The sequence below is a fragment of the Humulus lupulus genome, chromosome 4 (assembly GCF_963169125.1).
Source record: "Humulus lupulus chromosome 4, drHumLupu1.1, whole genome shotgun sequence".
NCBI classification, from domain to species: domain Eukaryota; kingdom Viridiplantae; phylum Streptophyta; class Magnoliopsida; order Rosales; family Cannabaceae; genus Humulus; species Humulus lupulus.
Genome location: NC_084796.1, coordinates 248505722 through 248528138, shown reverse-complemented (window position 1 = coordinate 248528138; position 22417 = coordinate 248505722). Strand labels below are relative to the sequence as shown.

Genomic DNA, 22417 nt, shown 5'->3' with positions numbered 1-22417 from the left:
GTTTTATCTTTTATATATGGACACTTTTGTTTGTTTAGGGTGTTAAAAGAGATAATGGGAACTAAAAAGTATATCTCATTCCCAAATCCACAATAGTTGTTGGTCCTACCAATAATAATTGACCATTCACAATAATTTACTATTTTTAATTTATTTATATATACATTTTTGGTATTTACTAGTTAGATATATGTGTAATGGATAATCATTAACATATTCCTAATTTGCACACCAATATGATATACTATGATAGACTCATTATTTTTTTGTTTTGAAGAAAAATAATTTCATTAATTAAAATAATCTAACATAGGAGAACTAATAAATTAAGGATAAGAATGAGTCTAAATGAACTCTATAACTAGTAACAGAGATTGTCAGTGCATGAGTCACACAATTCGCAGAACACAAGATAGCATGACAAGAACCACCACCTACAACATCTAATAACTGAATGACATCAAATAAAACATGATTAAACACATGAGTCTCGTTAAACTTTGAAATCCAAGACACTACAACACTAGAGTGACTCTCAACAATATCAATTTTAAAACCCAACCGAGATGCCACTTGTAAATCATAACGAATTGCTAGTAGCTCAGCAACATTAACTGAGAAATTACCAGGAATACTAGCTGACCATGCTGCCCAAACCACCCCAAGTGCATCTCGAATAACCACTCCAACACTAATAAAACATCTTGCATCAACCACTGAAGCATCTTAATTTAATTTGAAGCATCGTACAATTTATATTATGAAGGACTCACTTAAATATATTAAATGTTTGATATTTGTGAAACATTATAGCGTGTAAATTTAGTACGTCTCTAGCATTACTCTAGATGTGTTTAGGGAGCATATTGTAGATTTTTTACCTTACTTACTAGAAGAATATGATATTATTTTCTACACAGATAAGTTATGACTCTAATTTTTTATGACTATGTCATATTAAATCTCCTAAAAGTTTAAAAAAAATTGTATGGTATTATTCATATTTTTTATTTGAATCATATTTTCGGCGCAATAAATTATTTATTTTAAAAAAAAAAAATTATAGGAGATCTACTATGACTATAATAAATACTGTCATATAAATATATAAAATCTCAAATTATAATGTATCTATATATCAAAAGTTTTAGGACTTATACATTTTTGGACCCTGTATTTTTTCTTATTATTTATTTGGACCCTGTGTTTTGGCAAATTACTTTTTGGACCCTATGTTTTGTAAAATTATTAAAATAGAACCCTGGTCAATGTTTTCTCAACTAAAATTACAAATAATTTACCAAACTAACAATTTAGAACAAAAATAAAATCATTCTGCTTAAAAACTGTGTTGTTATATTCAATTTTTTCTTCATCAAAATTGAGTTTATGGTTCTATTTTAACTATTTTACAAAACATAGGGTCTATAAAGTAATTTGTCAAAATACAAGATCCAAACAGGTAATGAGACAAAACACAGGGTCCAAAAAAGTATAAACCCAAAGTTTTATAAAAGTCTATCCTACTAATAATGCCTCCCATATATTTATATATTTGTTTTTTTCCATTTTTAAACGAGTATACCAAAATTATAAAATGATCACATATTTATTATTTACAAAAAGAACATCAAATCTATTTTTTTCAATAACCTAAAAACAAAATCATAATCATACTTAAATAATAATCAAGGAGAGTACTTTTTTTTTCATTTATTTTTTGAGGAATAATTATTTTCTTTATTTCACTCTATATCTATATGTCATTCCATCATAATGCTGCGATTTTGATGTAATACCGCGTTGTAATCTTTTATACCCATAAAAATGACTCATTGTGGTCATATTTCAATAATAATAGTCATTACTCTTTAGGTGGTTGATCCTATCATCTTATTATTTTAAATTAAATATTGATTTTCCTTGATATATTGAAATTTGATTTGATTATATTATTATCATATTAGGTTCTAGGATTGCATTGAAGTTGTCTTCTTTAAGTTTGAGACAATAATAAACTATCATTTTTAAGTAAGATTTGGTATTAATCAATTAATTGAATATTCTAAATGAATTATTCAATTAACTAAAAATAAGTTAATTAATAGTGTAAATAGACTATTATGTCTAACTAAATTTCGGTAAAACCTCGATTCTATATATATTGAATTAGGTATTTGGTATGAGGAGTTCAAAATAATCTTATTATTGGGAATGTTAAGGAGGATGATAAGAATGTATGAAAACTTGTAAATTATGTTTGGTTATATGTGTGAATATTTGGTTAGATTTCTGGTAATTGAATTATATTATTTGGTTTAATGCAAGAATCTTATATATTATTTATAAAATATATATAAAAATTCAAATAAAACAAAATAATTATGTCATATTTATATTTTAAATTAATTATACATAAAAATAAAATAAAATATAAAAAATATTTATTATTTGGTAAATATAAAATCTCATTATATTTATGGAATAATTAAAATGAACAATAATTTCATTTTCACATTTATTTATATAAAATTATAGTATTTGAGTCAAACCCATTGTATTATAGGGGAATTATGAAACCCATTGTATTTTCAATTATAGTATTTGAGTCAAACCCATTGTATAAAATTATAATTTCATGCATGAAAATTTAAATAAAAAAGGCCCCATTTTTTAAAAATATTATTTTTTATACAAAAAGGTACCATAAATTTACAAACATACCATTTTATATATAAACATTATAAAAATACTAAAAAAATTCTTGGGCCCCAATGCTCACAGGCCGCCCTGAGTACTAGTTTCTTTGGAGAAATTTTTGGAACCAATAAGCTGACATCTTTGGATACCTCTTGAGGTTGTGGAAATCAACATAGACAATGCCAAACCTTGAAGTGTAGCCTAATCTAAACTCGAAGTTGTCAAGCAAAGACCAAGCAAAGTAGCTAATCACATTGACTCCTTCATCAACTGCCTTCTTCAATTGAGCCAAGTAGGTTTTATAGTAGTTGATTCTTGTGGTATCTTGTAATCCATGGGGGAGTGTCACATTACCCGGATCATCCATTCCTAATAGGTTAAATATTAAGAGATTGTTAGAATGAGAAAAATTTGATACATTTATTTAAATATATAGACTTCAGATGTAATGTCGTTCTTCAGTATAGAATGATATTAGTGTCGGAACGCACTGCACTCGTACCCTATATATATTTATACATACGAGTGTTTGGTTTTTAAATACCATTACACTCGACACTCTATCACGAAGACTACTTTACAAAAAATTATCAAAATAACATAATGTAAGCAAAGTTATTGAGACATACCATTTTCTGATAAGATCACAGTTGGGTTTCCATAATGGTCTTTTATGTATGTTAAGCATTTATACAAACCCCATGGAACTTGGTAAAGCCAATAAGAATTTGCCTGCAAAGTTCAGCCAATTGTGTTAAGATAACATAACTTTTGAAGTTACGAGTACATAAAATTTGTGTGATTGAATTGTAACTTACTCTAGGACCAATAGGCACTCCATTCTTCTCAACTGAAAGATTCATAAAAAAGAAAAGTATAACAGTGTTATATTTGTAATATTATGATTTTTGTGTAGATTTATATTTTTTTGGACCTTGTGTGTTTGTAAAATGGTTCAAATATACCCCTAAACCTAATTTTGATGAAGAAAAAATTGAATATAACAACACAGTTGTTAGGCAAAATGATTTTATTTTTGCTTTAAATTGTTAGTTTTGTGAATTATTTGTAATTTTAGCTCAGAAAATTTTGACCAAATTCGAGTTTAGGGTTTTATTTGAACTATTTTACAAAACACAAAGTCCAAACAGGTAATTTGACAAAACACATGATCCAAAAATATATAAACTATTTTTGTATTTATGGTAGATTGAGAGGAAAATAGGGAAAACTCACAAGCATATCCTACATTCCAGTCTTGTTGGTACCCCAAAACCTTTGATTTTGGTTGATGAGGATCATAGATGTAGTATGCAGTGTATTGGTTGATGCCCACAAAATCCACTGAGCCCTTCACCATCTTAATCTCTTCTTCTGTGAACTTTGGTAGCCTTTTGCCTACTATTTCTTGCATTGTTCTTGGATACTCACCATACACAATGGGATGAATGAACCTAACACACAAGTGATATGCCTCATATTTTGAAATCTATTTTTTTGCATTTTAGATTGTATAATTTCTTACAAACAACTCCCTAAAATGTAGTTCTCGATCGGAAAAGAATCAATAAGAAAATAAAGAATCAGAATTGATCGATAATCTAAAGAAGTTGAAAGAAGATTTTACCATCCCACGTGAAAGTCTCTTGCTCTTTGTGCTGCATAGTTATCAGCTTTTGATCTAGTGAGAGGCTCATACCAAGCAAAGTCTAGTAGAATTCCAATTCTTCCCTTTTGTTCAGGCTGAAAATTAAAACAAAAAAGGGTAATTAGTGTAATTAAGAACATTAACTTATAAAATTAGTTCAATAATCGAAATAAACTTTGATTAAGAATTGATTTTACTTGATATTTTTCGCGATATCTTTGAACTGTAACTGCATGAGATAAGATTAGATTGTGGGCGACAATGTAAGGCTCGGTAGCTGAATTCCCAGCTGTGCAATTCCCAAATGCCTTGGAGCACCTTCCTGGGGCATTGAAACCATTATCATACCCAAGAGCAGCCACAACTCTAGGCTCATTCATTGTCATCCAATTCTTTACTCTGTCCCCAAATGTCTTGAAACAAAAGTCTGCATAATCAACAAAATCTTCTCTACAAAAAGTAGTAATGACATTATTAGTTAATGGAATTTGTTCCAAAATACTAAATATTATTATTCGGTTGATATAATTTTAGGTTTTTCCGTTCTGTTTTAGTGTCAGTTTGAATCGTCGGTTTCAAACAATTACGAACAGGATTCAATTGTCTGGACTTATACTTTTTATTTTATTTTTCTTTCATCTTTTATGAACTCAGTCCGCTACAAGAAACCAACAACAAAAATCAAATTATTTTTTTAATATTAACTAAATTTGAGTTCAATGTATCATTTCTTACCGATTTATCAAATAAAAATTTATAATTGTTTGAAGTCGAGAGTCCAAATATTAACATTAAAACAAAACAGAATGACTCGAAATGATATAAATTTGCTAAGTTTAACTTACATAACTTGCTCACTTAGCCATCCCAAGTATTTTTCCTCAAGTGCCTCAGGAAGATCATAGTGATAAAGATTTGCATATGGTGTAATGCCTATATATATATATATATAATAAGTATATATCAACATCAAATTAAATTAAAATTTTTTCATTTTCCTATTTTATTTCTTAAAATTATTATGATAATAATAAAAATTATTAATATTATTATTATCTGTTGCTTAAGTGAAACAAAGTTACCTGATTTAAGCAAGTAATCAATCAACCTATTGTAATAAGCAACTCCTTTCCAGTTCACTTTTCCAGTGCCATCTGCATTGAAAATTGGTTAATTTTTTTTAATAAAAAAATGTGTATTTAGTTAAATGGATGAGTACCTGGGAAAATTCTGGACCATGAAATTGAAAATCGATAAGCATCAAAATTAAACTTTTTCATGATATCAATGTCTTCCTGAAACAGCCACAAAATATCCATTTCTAATATTATTTCCTGATATCAATATTTAGCTTATGTTATTTATAAGATAAATTTGATTTACTATGTTCTGTTCTCACTGGTTACTTCTACTAGTCACTGGTTACTGGTTACTTCTACTATAGTATTATATTTAAGATCAAATCCAAAAATAAATACACAAATAAACCCCATGCTATATATTTATATATATATATTTAATTTTAAAAAATATCATATTTTAAAATTGTCCCTACTTAATAACAGTTAGTTTCAACTTTGACATATATATTCTATAGAAATTAACAATTTATCCTACAAATACAAAATAGACAACTAGATGAGAGATAAAATGTAATTGGTGACATAAATATATAATGTTTTTATTTTTTTGTAGTTATATATTTTTTTTTCGGTAAAAATACCCAATATTACTAAATCAGTGATTACTAACTCTATTGTTTTCTATTAATGCACATGTCACTCAATTAATTTTAATAATGAGCTAACACGTATTTGTTGAGTTAGCAATTAATAAAGAAATTAGTAATTAACTCACTGTTTTAGTAACATTGAGTATTGTTTTTACAAATATATATATGAAAGACTTCTCAATAATTATTATTCATAAATGAGTACTAACAATTATGATAACAATTATGATGATGTGATAACATAGTGATTTGTTATAGCAAGACAGCATCAGTTAATTTTTTTTTTATATATATATAGTTACAACAAAGACAAACATTAGTTATTTATGCCAAAAAAAAAATGAAAATTAAAAAAAGTTACTCTGAAACGGTGATACTGATCTACTGCCACATTTGCCGTGTCATTATTTGCAATAATCCCTGTTATCATAATTTCAAAACAATTAAAATAATAATTAAATGAAATAATCTCATTTTGGATCTCTACTTTTGTTATACATTTATTTAGATTCTCCATTTCGAACAAAAAATAGATCATTTTTGTAAAATAGTACAAAATATTCTTCTGAACTTAATTTTAATTTAAATAGTACAATATATTCTTCTGAACTTGAGAAACATCGATTATATTAAAAATTATAACTTTATTTGAACAAATTTATTTAATACACGTAAAAAAATATTTTTTTAAAAACAACAAGTATTTTAGTAAAAATAAAAGAGTCCTAATAGCATATCACTAAGAAGAAAAATAAAATTAATTAAAAAAAATTGGGGACAAAAGAAGAGAGTTTATTAACTGACCTGGAGTTTTAATGAAGACATCCCAAATGCTGGGCCCACGGCCATCTTTATGGGCCATGCCTTCGACCTGGTAAGCAGACGTCGCCGTTCCGAACACAAAGCCCATCGGAAACTGGGCTCTGCTAAGCCCATTAGTGTCCAAATTAAGGGCCTCCTCAGGCCCAGGGAATGTGGCCACCTCTTCACTGAGCTCCACTGCACCAGCATCGTAGCTGATTAAAAACTGAGCTATACTCAGTAGGAGAAGGATCAGCGACGGTGGGATTCTCATTTTTAGAACCAACAAAGAAAGAAGCTATTGATAGTGGTAGTAGTGAGTGGTTTTATTTTATGGATATTTTTGTTTGTTTGTCAGTTTTGGGGACAAAGAGATAGAAGTAAAATGACAATTATATCCCTCCCATGCAAATCCATAGCAGTCGCTGGGGTGGGTCCTACCAGTAATTTACTTTTTATATTTTTGTTTATTTATTTATAGTTAATTATAGGAGTGAGCTACATGTATGTACATTTTTTTTTACAGGGAATTTACTCATTTAGTACTCTATGGTTTTGCAAAGTATGGTTTTGTAAAGTATTATTTTGGTACCATTTATTTTCAATAATGCTCATATGGTACTCTGTATTTTAAAATTATACATATTTGATACTCTAGACTCAGATTTGATAGATAAAATTTTGTCAATATGATTGTTTAACGCCCAAAATGTGACTACACTAAACGGTAGTTGTAGGAAGATCGGGCGGTCGATCCACAAGGAGGTAACCTAAAATCAAAAGGTTAGTAGAAAATAACACAAAATGTTAGTAACAAGAAGTAAATAAAATTATAAATGGAAAGATGTTTGAGATTTTGGTATTGTATTTTTGATAAAGTGATGAAATGAGATAAGTGAAATAAGTGTAAGATCTAATCAAGAGTTTGAGAAAGTGAAAGGTTTCAAGAATCATCCATATGCTTGCTTAGTTACTTGGTTACTTGATTTACAAAAATACACAAGTAAATAGTTCACATCCCAACATTTACTTGGAAAATCTAACATTAAAGTCCATAGTTTTTCTAACAAAAGTTCATTTGAGTTATAAAGTTTTTTACTTTAAAAGCACAATGCTAATCTTATGAAAAATCTAAAAATGACAAAATACCCAAGGGCAATAATGCAATAGAAGATTAGACATAAAATTATGTATCAATATTACTTTTACTAATTAGAAGCACATAGAAAGAGCATGACTAATTCTATATACTATTAGCATAAGTAAATAAAGATAACAAAATAAAGATAGAGATGAAAGAAGATAAATAACTCAAATATATTACATTAAGAACATAGTAAATCAAAGTAGCAAAATAACATCACTTGCATATGGAATCATCCCTAACCTTCCTAGGAAGATTAGGCCATTATGCTCATGATTCTCACAAAATTCTAAGAAGAACATATGAGAAGAAAGTGAGTGGAAATTTCGCTATAGTTTCTCTACTCTAAAAATTACATACATAATGTAAAGAAAGTGTCCTTATTTATAGATGGAGAAAATGATTAAAAAAAAATTAAACAACAAAATGGGGTTTACAAAATAAATCTGAAATATTAATAATAAAATATGATTTTCAAAAATCAAATCTTATTATTAATATTACCCTAGCTATTTTTGTGTATAGTCAAAATGCTCATTTTCTAAAATACAACAAAAACATGATCTTTAAAGCTCAAAATAACAATTTACAAAGTTCAATACCCACAAAACATGGCTGGTGACACAAGAGGGTTTTGACCCATTTTCAGCCAATGAGGAAGTGCCACGTCACACTAGCTGGGAGAGGATTGGGCTGCTTCAGATGGGCCTCAGCTGAGTTGGGCCTGGAGTGAGGCTGAAGGGAGTTGTGTTGGAGGAGTCACGTTGGTGGCCTGGCAGATAGATGTCCAAATGGGTTTGCACTTTGGCTAATGGTATCAAACCATTAGCCAGGAGGAATCTCCAAAGATTAATATGCATATGTGATTAGTATACCCATTAATTAACTGTGCATATCCATATGCATCTAAATGGTATAAAAGAGACATATTTTGTTGGGTCTGGGCTATTTGGGCCGAATTTTAGACTTCAATTTTGCAAAAATGCCAATTTTTCCTCCTTTCTTCAACTTTATTTCTTTCTTTCTTCTTTCTTTTCTTTATGACAAAATGCAACTTTAATTCCTACAAAATAACAACAAATTAAATTATAATCAAATATTTTCATTTATAAAATAAATGATAATAATTCCATGAAAATATTACTTAAAACTTAATTTATTTTGACAATTAAAATCAACAAATGTGCATTTTTCACCACTAATCAATTATCAAACTGTCATCAGTTATATGTAATTAAGTAATTAAATTTAAATTTGGAACTTACATAATTGACAGCAGTTTGATTAAATTGATAAAATTTTATTAATTAAATTTGAGTTTAGAGTACCAAATGTGTACGATTTTAAAATGCAGGGTACCATATGAGCACTATTGAAAACAGAGGGTACTAAAATGATATTTTGCAAAAACTCAAGGTACCAAAGGGTTACCTACCATTTTTTATATATACTATCTAATTACATTTTTATACATATTTGTCTAATTTTAGATAAATATTTGTCTTAGTGTAGTGTGAGCATTTGACCCACAAACTCTCCCGACCCGCAATTCGAAAATTCATTTTTTGACAAAACTCGTTGGACTCGAGTGAAATCCGGTTCAAATATGTTGTTGCACGCGTGACTAATTAGATTGTTTTCCTTCTTTGGATAGCTTCAACGGTTGTTTGAATCTCTTCTTTGAGATATTATTTTGTCTCCAAAAGAACATTATATTCAGAAAAAAAAATTCACATGCATGTTAAAAGAAGGCTAGCTTTGAAGAGAAAGAAAACAAAGTTTGTAGTACATTATTAAAAGCATTCATAGACATTGTCAACTCACTTGACAAATTTTTATTCTATTAATCCAATTCAAAGCCAAACTTAATTAATTTATTTCACTCTTTACTAGCTTCCAATGAGCGGAGATAGGTGATACTAGCATTAAAATACTCGACAAGTGATTTCCTTGGTGGAGCTAATTCTGCTATAGCTGGATTATCCATGAAAGTCTTACACCATTGATGAAGATATGGAAACTTGTCTGCTTGGATTAACTTCATCTCTCCAATTTCTTCCATCACATTAAGCCATAAAGGAATCCATCCCACTGCTAAATCTAGATAACCGATTCTTTCTCCTCCGAAAAACTTCTTCCCTTCGATTTCCTTCTCAAGAAAACCCAAATATTCTTGGGCAGTTTCTATCAATTTTTCTTTCCCTTCTCCTTGAGCTTTGCAAGCTTCAAATGATCCCATCAAAACCTAGATATAATAAGCATTTGGAAAAAAAAATTATTTTAGGATTTTAAATTTAATTTAGTCTAAAATGAGAAATATATTTTTCAATTTAAACTTTTACCGAAACAAGTTAGACGAGTCATAAATAAATTAAGCAGGTTAGCACAAAAACGATATATTTATTATAAGTGTTAAATGGATCAATACGAAAATCAAATATGTTACCCAAATTTATTTATTTCGTGTCATTTTTTAGTTGTACCATCATGTCGTGATGAAAACCACCAGGATAAATTTTTACAAATAATTATTTATAGATATAAAGTTTTGTTTAGATTGTGATAAAATTTTCATAAAATCTTTTAATCGTTTTTACTTTTTACATTGTCTCACAAAATGTAAAAAATTATAATTGATTAAGATGAAAGGGGAATGAAAATCACACTTGATGATTAAGTTTTGTATATATATGTATGTACCTTCTCATCACTAAACTTGGCCCAAAATCTAGCTTTGGCTCTTTCATAAGGGTGTTGGGGAAGCAAAGGGTTTTCTTTCCAAACCTCATCAATGTACTCAACAATGAGTAGGGACTCAACTATAGGTTTGTCCAAGTGTAAAAGAACAGGAACTTTCTTAAGAATTGGATTATACTTAAGAAGAATTGGACTTTTGTTCATCAAATCTTCCACCAAGTACTCATACTCCACACTCTTTAGCTTCAACGCCCACTCTACTCTTTTACAGAATACGCTCATCCTCGAGCCAATCACCTTCACTTCTTCCATATTCGTTGTCTAAAATCTACAACAAATACACATATATGAGAATTCTAAGGAACATCATTGGTGTTCAACACCACAAACAGGTGGCATACAGTTATTGGTACAATTCAATATCACGTATGGATATCGCTAACCAACCATAAGGTGTCACCTCATATGGTGTTGGACACCTTAATATGTCAAATAACAACACTTTATATATATATAAGTATCTACTACAAATATATAGTAAAAATAAAATTTATCTGAAAATTTTAAAACTAAGAGAAAATTATAGTACCTGGAAAACTAAAAAAGAAAGAGGAATATAATTCGTAGTTGATATGAACAATTGGTGTGATGGACTAGGTATATATAGTGTAAAATTATACACATTCCTAATCCACATTTTCTACAGAAAGAAATATTAATTAATAATTAAGAATCCTAATAGGGCACGAAAGAGTAAAAAATACAATGAATACAATGTTGTTGAAATCAGCATGGTAGTTGAATACTTTAATTTATTATTAGTGTTTGTGTTGTTGTTCTTGTATTTAGTTTCGATTTTACTTTAGTTTAATGAATTGAAATATGTCTCATTTGTGATTGTATATGATAATCTTCAAATGTCTGACTCAGTTTAATTTAAGTATTACATGACAAGCCGTACCATGTTGAATATTGAATTCTTAGGCATTTATAATTAAAATATTTATTTTCTGAAAAGACAAAAATAATTGGAAGATAATGTATTAGTCATTACATCATGTCTGTCTGGATTGGAAGAAAATATAATAGTGTAAATTGGTTGATGCAAATATTAGTTTTGGGGAATAATTATGTGTTAGTTCTTATATTGAGTTCTCTAGAAACAAATACCAATTCAGATCAAATGGATTAACCAATAATAAATTGCATGTAAGTTGACTTATTCTTCTTTCACATTCATATGGTTATTCACATATACCAACCATACATAAGGTGATGTGTATGATTTATCTCTCAATATATATTTTTCGGAAGCCAATGATTCCAAACCGCTTGGTATGTTAGCGGAATGGCTCCCGCTGTTCCACTTTATTATATAAATATTATATATCAATTATTTTAATGTAAAAGTATTGTGTAGTTGTTCACAAATACATTTCTGTGTACTATTCTGACAGTTGATTTATAGAGTGATGGTCCATTTTTTATTTTATATTAAAAAAATAAATTGAATAGGGATATAAATGTCTTTCCATATAAAAGTAGAATGTTGAAATTGTTAGTATACATACAATGTAATAGCCAACTGCACATTATTTACAAAATTTGGCACAGAGATTTAATAAAAGTTACACAGCTGTTGCTCTAAGATTCACATTTATATTAATTTTTTTTTCTAGAACTCATGGCCTTCAACATTTATATTAATTTTTTTTTACTTGAAAGATGACTAACAACTATTTATTTAGTTTTTTTTATAATTTTTGGAAATACAAAGTTAAATTATTTTCTTAATAATGAGATTTTGATTATAAGCTTGTTATTTTAAAATTTAAAATTCTAGTTATTTAAAGTACAATGTTTAAAATCATATAGGAATTTAGGTTATTTAAAAAAAAAATAGTTTATATTGTATACAATATATTTATGAAATACGGAATGCTTAAATTTGAAAAATCATTACAGGCGCCCGAGGCACTCGTTAGGGTGATTACACAAGATCTTGTAGAGTCCAAGAACTTTACTTAGCTAATTGTTTAGTAGTGTTATAGTATGTTTAGTGTTATCTTTGTTACTGTGGATTTTGGTTCAGACCGGGATTTAATTGGACACTCATAGTAACACTTGTAGATTTTCTAAGTTTAACCTATAGTTTAAGAATATTAATTTTAACCTAAGGTTTGATTAATATGACTGATATTGATGGTGATATTTATTATATTATAAGGTTTAGATAGACCCAATAAGATAGTAACACTTATCATATGTATGATTATTAAGAAATTATTATTTTAATGATAAAATAAGAGAAATATAAGACTTAGTCTTCACCAAAATCTGATAGGAGCATGACATTTATCACAATTTTATTTATTTGTGAATTAGGTTGTAAATAGATTTTTCGTACCTTTAGGATACTGTAACTTCCGACTTGTTTTTGCCCCAGTTATATTAGGAATTTCGAAAAATAGTATTTCTTAAAAGTTGTAGATAATTTAATGAGCTTTCTAACGGTATAAAGAGAGTCCAAATCGGAGTTCTACAGCATCAGATATGTTGATTTTACTGAAGGGGAGTTTAGAGTTACGAGATTTAGGGAGTTAGAAGTTAGGATGCTATTTGTTTTTATTATTTTAAAAATCAAGGTTTGAATCCTTAAATCTCTCTGAAAAATTTGAACAATTCCTAAGCCTTTAGCGGAAGGATATTCAAATATTTTCAATTAAATTTATTGTTTTTATTCAAAGCTAAAAAGAAGATTTTTATTCCTAGAACTCTATAAATAGGACCTAGTACCCAGCAATTATTCACATTTTACTCTAAGTTCAGAGGCTGCAAGATTGCTTGGAGAGTGTGAGAGTTAAACACCTGGGTTGGGGAATCATAAGCTTATCAAACACTTTGGGAAGTAAGGTTTTATGGTATTTCGGTTTGAGGTGTAGATTGGTCTTACAAGTCTTTGAGGTAAACCCGAAACTCTTTTTCATTTGTTTCATGTTATTTTCTTTCTCAAAGCCTTCTACTCAGTCCCCTAACCTCATTCTTATTTTGGTTAGGGAATCCAAGTTCTTAAGCACATAAGTTTCGGTAAGCATGTCTCTCAAATGGTTTAGTCTTCTCATTTCCTTTTCATCTCTTTCCTTCTTTCAACTCACTCTTGTTCATTATGGTTTTAGGAGTGTTCCAAAAGTCCCAACTCAGTCCATTATATCCCGGTAACTTTGGTAAGGAAAATAGGCTAGAATCTATATGTTTATGTTTATGTTATCTTATGTGTTATGTTATGATATGTTATGAATATGTTATAAATGTGTTTGTTTGTAGGCTTGGGCCTATGCCCTATTTGACTAACAAGACCCCAAAAAGATTGTGGGCATATGCCTATTTAGCTGGTAGGACCCCACTAATCTCATGGGCATAAGCTTGTTTAGTCTATGGGACCCCAAGTAATAATGGCCATTATAATAAGTGTATTATGTGTTATGATATGTCTTTACGTTATTATGAAATTGATTTGTATGACTATGTGTTAGATTTTTCCTTGCTGGGCATTAGGCTCATTCCTTTCTGTTTTATGTGCAGGAAAATAAGCCTTAGAGGCGGTAAGATTCGTGACGCTTAGAGGATGTGTATCGATGGTGAATGGAGTCAAGGGGTCGAGCGTTATTCGATTCGAGGATGTAGTCTCATTTTATGTTTTTATGGTTTTATGTGTATTTTCCGCTCCAATTATGTAATGTCTTTTATTTAAAATCATCTTTTGTTTTTAAAGACAATGGGATCCCATATCCTTATTAGAATTTTATTTATTTGTAAGTAACTCTTATTTTACAAGTTACTAAATAAAATTGTGGTATTTTCGTAAAAATGTAAGTTTATGTATAGTTTTGTTAATGATCCAAATAGTCTAGATTAGTGGGTCATTACAGTTGGTATCAGAGAAACGGTTCCTTCGCATGAAGTTCTCCTCGATACACACACTCAAAGCTCTGAATCTAACCGCCAATGTAAGTGTTTATGTTTTAGTTGTTTTGATTATGTGTTTAGTTAACGTTTTAGCCCTTATGTTTTCAGTTAATAATAATTGTAAATTAGTTTATTTTTTGTTATTTATTTTATTTATTATCTTTTCATGTATGATTGTTTTAGTGAAAACCTTTTTCCAAATAAATACAATTGTTATTTTTGAATGACATGTATGAGTTTGATTTTTTCCGCAATCATAATAAGTAATAAATAAAATGAATAATGACTAAGTTCGGTGAGGGTGGATACAAATCAATGAACCAAGTTTCCTTATTGAGAGTTAGGGGGCCATAGTAGTGGGAACGATTTTACTGATCCCAGCCCTCCCTCAATATGGTTAACTTTGGAACAAAGATAAGTTTCGAGCCTGAGGATTAAGTCATATAGGATGATTAGAAACACACTTAGAAAATAAAGATGACTTGTTTTTCTAAGTATAGAAACCCACTCTAATAATAAATAAAGACCTATATAATCTTTTCATAAGAAGTCATAATAAATAGGTCCGAGATATGTTTGTTTTAGAATAACTTTTGCCTTAGAGCCTATTAGGGTAAGTTCTAACATGTTTTCGACTGTTAGAACTTTTGGTGAAGATGTCGCTCCAAAGATCTGCACGCACCAATGGAAACGCCTCCAACGATGTTCCAGCGACCAATGAAGCCCTCCAGTTCGCCGAAGGGGAGTGCATACTACTGCCCGCCGCAATGCACCGGCACCACCAGCTAACAACACCGCAGAGATCGCCAGACTGCGACAGCAAGTCGAGGAACTTTTGCAGCAACAACGCCAACAGGCTCAAACTCAGCCTCCGCCGCAGCCGCAGCCCCAACAAATGGCCCCAGCACCCCAACAAGTGGTCCTTATGGGGGATGGCCAATGACGAATTACGCGCCGTATCCAGTACCGAACATGGAGCCAGTGTACGAGAGGTTCCGCAAGCAGCACGCTCCAAACTTCGAAGAGACTACAGACCCCTTTGAGGCAGAAGAGTGGCTAAGGAATGTGGAGCCGATTCTGACGCATATGAATCTCAGCAATGCGGACCGCATATCCTGCGTCTCGTCTTTACTCAAGAAGGATGCCAGGATATGGTGGGACTTGGTCCAGCAATCTCATGATACGACCACCATGACATGGACTCGATTTGTGGAGCTCTTCCACAAGAAGTACTACAATTCGGCTATACTCGCTACGAGGGTTGAGGAGTTCGCCAACTTGAAGCAAGGTGCTTTAACAGTGGCGGAATATGCTTGCCAGTTCGACCGCTTAGCAAAGTTTGCATCGGAAATGGTTCCAACCGATTTTCTGAGGGTGAACAAGTTTGTTAGAGGACTTCGCCCGAAGATCGAGATGGGGGTTAAGCTAGCAAACCCGGGAAACACTACATATGCCGACGTTCTTGAGACGGCAATCGAAGTAGAAAGGTTGCAGGCCAATGTAAGCAAAGAAGAAGCTAGCAAGCCGGAACCTAGACAGCAGAGCCAACCTCAGGCCAGTCGGAACAACAATCAGTCTAGCAATAGCGGCAACAATCAAGCCAACAACAACGGTAACGGACAGAAGAGAAGGCATCCTGACAACAAGCAATCTGACAACAAAAAAAGAGCACGACCAAATAATGGGGGAAATAGGTCGGGCTACATGGAATACCTGCCATGTGCCAAATGTCAGAAGAAGCACCCCGGAGAATGTCGTGCCAACACCAAGGAGTGTTTCAATTGTGGTCAAGAGGGGCATCGCAAGAAAAATTGTCCTCGGCAAAAGCCGGAAGGAAAGAAGGACGAAAAGATGGTTCCTGCTCGGATTTTTGCTTTAACCCAAGGAGAGGCGGATGCTAGCAACAAGGTGGTCACAGGTCAGGTTTCCATCCTCAATAATTTATGTCATGTATTATTTGATTCGGGAGCCACTCATTCGTATATTTCGTTAGGAATGATAGATAAACTAGACAAACCTAGTGAAAGATTTAGAACTAGGTTTGTAACCAAGTTGCCTTCGGGCAAAGTAGTTCTATCATCACGAATAGTACGAGGCGTACCGATCAAGATTGAGGACATAGAACTAGAGGGAGACCTGATAGAGCTGGTGATCAAAGACTTCGACGTCATACTAGGCATGGATTGGCTAGCACGGCATGGCGCAACGATCGACTGCAGACGCAAGAAGGTGATGTTCGAGACTCCTGACGGCCAGAAACTGTGCTTCATGGGACAAGCTTAAGGACTACGCACCCCGTTAATGTCATCTCTCAAAGCTCAGAGAATGATGGAGAAAGGATGCCAAGCGTTCTTAGCCAGCATCACGAATGTGGAGAAGGAGACATCACTCAAAGTTGGAGATGTTCGGGTTATACAAGAATTTCCAGAAGTTTTTCCCGATGACTTGCCAGGATTGCCACCAAATCGAGAAATAGACTTCACGATAGAATTAGTACCGGGCACCAAGCCTATCTCTAAGGCACCATACCGAATGGCACCTACGGAACTCAAAGAGTTAAAGACACAGCTACAAGAACTCTTAGACTTGGGTTTTATTAGGCCAAGCCATTCACCATTGGGAGCTCCGGTACTATTCGTGAAGAAGGACGGAAATATGCGAATGTGCATAGACTACCGTGAGTTGAATAAAGTAACAATTAAGAACAAATACCCGCTACCTCGGATTGATGATTTGTTTGATCAACTCCGAGGCGCGACTGTATTCTCTAAGATCGATTTACGGTCCGGGTATCATCAGCTCAAGGTAAAGGGAGAAGATATTCCTAAGACAGCCTTTAGGACTCATTATGGACATTACGAGTTCTTGGTTATGTCTTTTGGTCTTACTAACGCGCCAGCCGCGTTTATGGACTTAATGAATAGGGTCTTCAAAGACTACTTGGATAAATTCGTCGTTGTGTTCATCGACGACATTTTAATTTACTCCAAGGATGAAGTAGAGCACGAGGAACACTTGAGGACGATTTTGACGCGATTGAAGGAGCACCAACTCTACGCGAAGTTCAAGAAATGCGATTTTGGCTCTCACAAGTGGCGTTCCTCGGGCACATCATATCGAAAGACGGAGTTGCAGTGGATCCATCGAAGGTAGAGGCTGTGAATGATTGGCCTAGACCAAAGAACGTGTCGGAAGTAAGAAGCTTCTTAGGGCTAGCAGGTTACTATAGAAAGTTTGTAGAGGGCTTTTCTAAGATAGCCACTCCACTCACCAACCTGACCCGGAAGCAACAAAAGTTTAACTGGAATGATAAGTGTGAGGAAAGCTTCCAGTTGCTTAAGGATAAGCTTTGCTCAACACCAGTACTTAGTGTCCCAACACCCAACGACAAGTTCGTTGTCTACTGTGATGCATCAAAGTTAGGATTGGGATGCGTACTGATGCAAAATGACAAGGTGATAGCCTACGCCTCACATCAGTTAAAGGAGTATGAACAACGCTATCCAACTCACGATATGGAGTTGGCAGCGGTGGTCTTTGCATTAAAAATCTGGCACCATTATCTTTACGGAGAACGGTGCAAGATTTATACGGACCACAAAAGTTTAAAATACTTCTTTACTCAGAAGGAGCTTAACATGAGGCAGCGCCGGTGGTTGGAATTAGTAAAGGATTACGACTGTGAAATCCTATACCACCCGGGGAAGGCAAACGTAGTTGCCGATGCACTTAGCCGAAAAGGTTATGGGAACTTAGCAGCCTTATCCGGAATAGAAAAGCCGCTACAGCAGGAGCTTATCAGTGCCGGAATAGAAGTGGTTGTAGGCAAGCTGGCTAACTTGTCTATCCAATCGAATCTGCTAGAGGACATACGGATTGGTCAGAGACATGATAGCACACTAGCAACACACAAGGATGCAGTCAGAGAAGGCAAGACTACAGATTTCTCAATATCCAGTCAAGGTTTATTGAGATATAAGGATCGGGTATGCGTGCCAGACGATCAAAGTATTAAGAAGACAATCCTAGAAGAAGCGCACAACACCCCGTACTCAGTTCATCCAGGGTCTACCAAGATGACTCATGACATCAAGGCAGTCTATTGGTGGCCAGGGATGAAGAAGGATATAGCGGAGTATGTATCTAAGTGTCTGGTATGCCAGCAAGTGAAAGCAGAGCATCAGCGGCCTGCAGGATTATTGCAACCGCTTAGCATACCGGAATGGAAGTGGGACGATATAGCCATGGACTTCGTGACGGGTCTGCCAAAGACGAATAGGCAGCATGATTCTGCTTGGATAGTCATAGATAGACTAACCAAGTCGGCTCATTTTCTGCCTGTTAAGACTTCTTATACGGCAGACCAATATGCAGACATCCACATCCAAGAGATTGTACGATTGCATGGAATCCCCAAGACGATAGTATCAGATAGAGGATCAGTGTTTACGTCAAGATTTTGGAGAAGCTTACAGCAAGCCATGGGTACTAAGTTAAGTCTTAGTACAACTTTCCATCCTCAGACAGATGGGCAGTCCGAGCGTACGATTTAGATTTTAGAGGATATGCTACACGCATGTGTACTTGATTTCGGAGGATCGTGGAACAAGTACTTACCGCTGATCGAGTTCTCGTACAACAACAGCTACCAGTCGACGATCGAGATGACACCTTATGAGTTGCTATATGGAAGAAGGTGCCGATCACCGTTGCACTGGGACGAGGTAGGAGAAAGGCAGCTTCTAGGGCCCGAAGCTGTTAGGAAAGCTCAAGAAGCAGTAACGCTTATTAGACAGCGTATGCTTGCTGCTCAAAGCCATCAGAAGAGCTATGCGGATACCAAGCGACACGATGTGGAGTTCCAAGTTGGAGATCAAGTCTTCCTGAAGATATCTCCTATGAAGGGTGTCAAGCGGTTCGGGAAGAAAGGCAAGCTCAGTCCCCGATTCATAGGTCCTTTTGAGATATTGGACAAAGTGGGACCAATTGCATATAGACTAGCCCTACCACCAGCACTAGCCGATAGTCACAACGTCTTCCACATTTCGATGTTACGCAAATATGTGTCAGACCCATCTCACGTCCTCAAGTACGATACCATAGCACTCCAGAAAGACTTAAGTTACAAGGAACGACCGGTTAGCATCCTAGATAGGTGGATGAAGCAGTTACGGTCCAAGAGCTTTCCTATAGTTAAAGTCCTATGGAGCAATAGTTCTGAACGCGAGGCAACGTGGGAGTTGGAAGAGGACATGCAAGGCCGGTATCCGAAGTTATTTGGTAAGTAAATTTCGAGGACGAAATTCTTTTTAGTAGGGGAGAATTGTAGAGTCCAAGAACTTTACTTAGCTAATTGTTTAGTAGTGTTATAGTATGTTTAGTGTTATCTTTGTTACTGTGGATTTTGGTTCAGACCGGGATTTAATTGGACACTCATAGTAACACTTGTAGATTTTCTAAGTTTAACCTATAGTTTAAGAATATTAATTTTAACCTAAGGTTTGATTAATATGACTGATATTGATGGTAATATTTATTATATTATAAGGTTTAGATAGACCCAATAAGGTAGTAACACTTATCATATATATGATTATTAAGAAATTATTATTTTAATGATAAAATAAGAGAAATATAAGACTTAGTCTTCACCAAAATCTGATAGGAGCATGACATTTATCACAATTTTATTTATTTGTGAATTAGGTTGTAAATAGATTTTTCGTACCTTTAGGATACTGTAACTTCCGACTTGTTTTTTCCCCAGTTATATTAGGAATTTCGAAAAATAGTATTTCTTAAAAGTTGTAGATAATTTAATGAGATTTCTAACGGTATAAAGAGAGTCCAAATCGGAGTTCTACAGCATCAGATATGTTGATTTTACTGAAGGGGAGTTTAGAGTTACGAGATTTAGGGAGTTAGAAGTTAGGATTCTATTTGTTTTTATTATTTTAAAAATCAAGGTTTGAATCCTTAAATCTCTCTGAAAAATTTGAACAATTCCTAAGCCTTTAGCTAAAGGATATTCAAATATTTTCAATTAAATTTATTATTTTTATTCAAAGCTAAAAAGAAGATTTTTATTCCTAGAACTCTATAAATAGGACCTAGTACCCAGCCATTATTCACCTTTTACTCTAAGTTCAGAGGCTGCAAGATTGCTTGGAGAGTGTGAGAGTTAAACACCTGGGTTGGGGAATCATAAGCTTGATCATCATAAGCTTATCAAACACTTTGGGAAGTAAGGTTTTATGGTATTTCGGTTTGAGGTGTAGATTGGTCTTACAAGTCTTTGAGGTAAACCCGAAACTCTTTTTCATTTGTTTCATGTTATTTTCTTTCTCAAAGCCTTCTACTCAGTCCCCTAACCTCATTCTTATTTTGGTTAGGGAATCCAAGTTCTTAAGCACATAAGTTTCGGTAAGCATGTCTCTCAAATGGTTTAGTCTTCTCATTTCCTTTTCATCTCTTTCCTTCTTTCAACTCACTCTTGTTCATTATGGTTTTAGGAGTGTTCCAAAAGTCTCAACTCAGTCCATTATATCCCGGTAACTTTGGTAAGGAAAATAGGCTAGAATCTATATGTTTATGTTTATGTTATCTTATGTGTTATGTTATGATATGTTATGAATATGTTATAAATGTGTTTGTTTGTAGGCTTGGGCCTATGCCCTATTTGACTAACAAGACCCCAAAAAGATTGTGGGCATATGCCTATTTAGCTGGTAGGACCCCACTAATCTCATGGGCATAAGCTTGTTTAGTCTATGGGACCCCAAGTAATAATGGCCATTATAATAAGTGTATTATGTGTTATGATATGTCTTTACGTTATTATGAAATTGATTTGTATGACTATGTGTTAGATTTTTCCTTGCTGGGCATTAGGCTCATTCCTTTCTGTTTTATGTGCAGGAAAATAAGCCTTAGAGGCGGTAAGATTCGTGACGCTTAGAGGATGTGTATCGATGGTGAATGGAGTCAAGGGGTCGAGCGTTATTCGATTCGAGGATGTAGTCTCATTTTATGTTTTTATGGTTTTATGTGTATTTTCCGCTCCAATTATGTAATGTCTTTTATTTAAAATCATCTTTTGTTTTTAAAGACAATGGGATCCCATATCCTTATTAGAATTTTATTTATTTGTAAGTAACTCTTATTTTACAAGTTACTAAATAAAATTGTGGTATTTTCGTAAAAATGTAAGTTTATGTATAGTTTTGTTAATGGTCCAAATAATCTAGATTAGTGGGTCATTACAGATCTGGACTCGTTTTGATTCACCGAGACACGAGTTTGGGTCAGAAGTCCGACGCTGGACTCGTTCGGATGCACCGAGCCATGCATTAGTGTGATTAACACCCTTTCGACGCTCTTTTGGGTGCACCGACTTCCATGCAAATCATTACGGGTGACCGAGGCACTCGTTAGGGTGATTACACAAGATCTGGACTATTTTTTATTCACTGAGACACGCGTTCGAGTCAAGAGTACCAAGTTAGACTCGTTCAGATGCACCGACTAACGCATTAGTGTGATTAACACTGTCTCAGCGCTCTTTCGGGTATATCGACTTCCATGCAAATCATTACAGGTGACCGAGGCACTCGTTAGGGTGATTACACAATATCTAGATTCGTTTCAATTCACTGAGACACGGGTTCAGGTTAGAAGTTCGACGCTGGACTCGTACGAATGCACAGAGTCACGCATTAGTGTGATTAAC

At 33.3% G+C, this 22417-nt stretch overlaps 2 protein-coding genes across 3 annotated transcripts; both read right to left on the bottom strand.

Annotated features, from left to right (window-relative positions):
• Nucleotides 1–2649: 2649 nt before the first annotated feature.
• On the bottom strand, nt 2650–7189 carry LOC133831625 (beta-glucosidase 44-like). Its single transcript, XM_062261995.1, has 11 exons — nt 6885–7189; nt 6442–6500; nt 5568–5643; nt 5431–5502; nt 5194–5281; nt 4546–4798; nt 4328–4443; nt 3937–4154; nt 3519–3550; nt 3330–3432; nt 2650–3069 (listed from the first exon to the last, which is right to left on the bottom strand). Exons 1-11 carry the CDS (start codon nt 7153–7155, stop codon nt 2798–2800), a joined length of 1560 nt encoding a protein of 519 aa, XP_062117979.1. The 5' UTR covers nt 7156–7189; the 3' UTR covers nt 2650–2797.
• A 2664-nt stretch (nt 7190–9853) lies between these two features.
• On the bottom strand, nt 9854–11353 carry LOC133831623 (probable glutathione S-transferase). Of its 2 annotated transcripts, XM_062261991.1 has the most exons (3): nt 11312–11353; nt 10726–11050; nt 9854–10270 (listed from the first exon to the last, which is right to left on the bottom strand). In XM_062261991.1, the coding sequence occupies exons 2-3, from the start codon at nt 11032–11034 to the stop codon at nt 9905–9907; spliced, it is 675 nt and encodes a 224-aa protein (XP_062117975.1). In that variant the 5' UTR covers nt 11035–11050; nt 11312–11353; the 3' UTR covers nt 9854–9904. The 2 variants fall into 2 exon arrangements, with proteins under 2 accessions (XP_062117975.1, XP_062117976.1); XM_062261992.1 differs by lacking the exon at nt 11312–11353 and having other exon boundaries at nt 10726–11063.
• Between the last annotated feature and the right edge of the window lie 11064 nt (nt 11354–22417).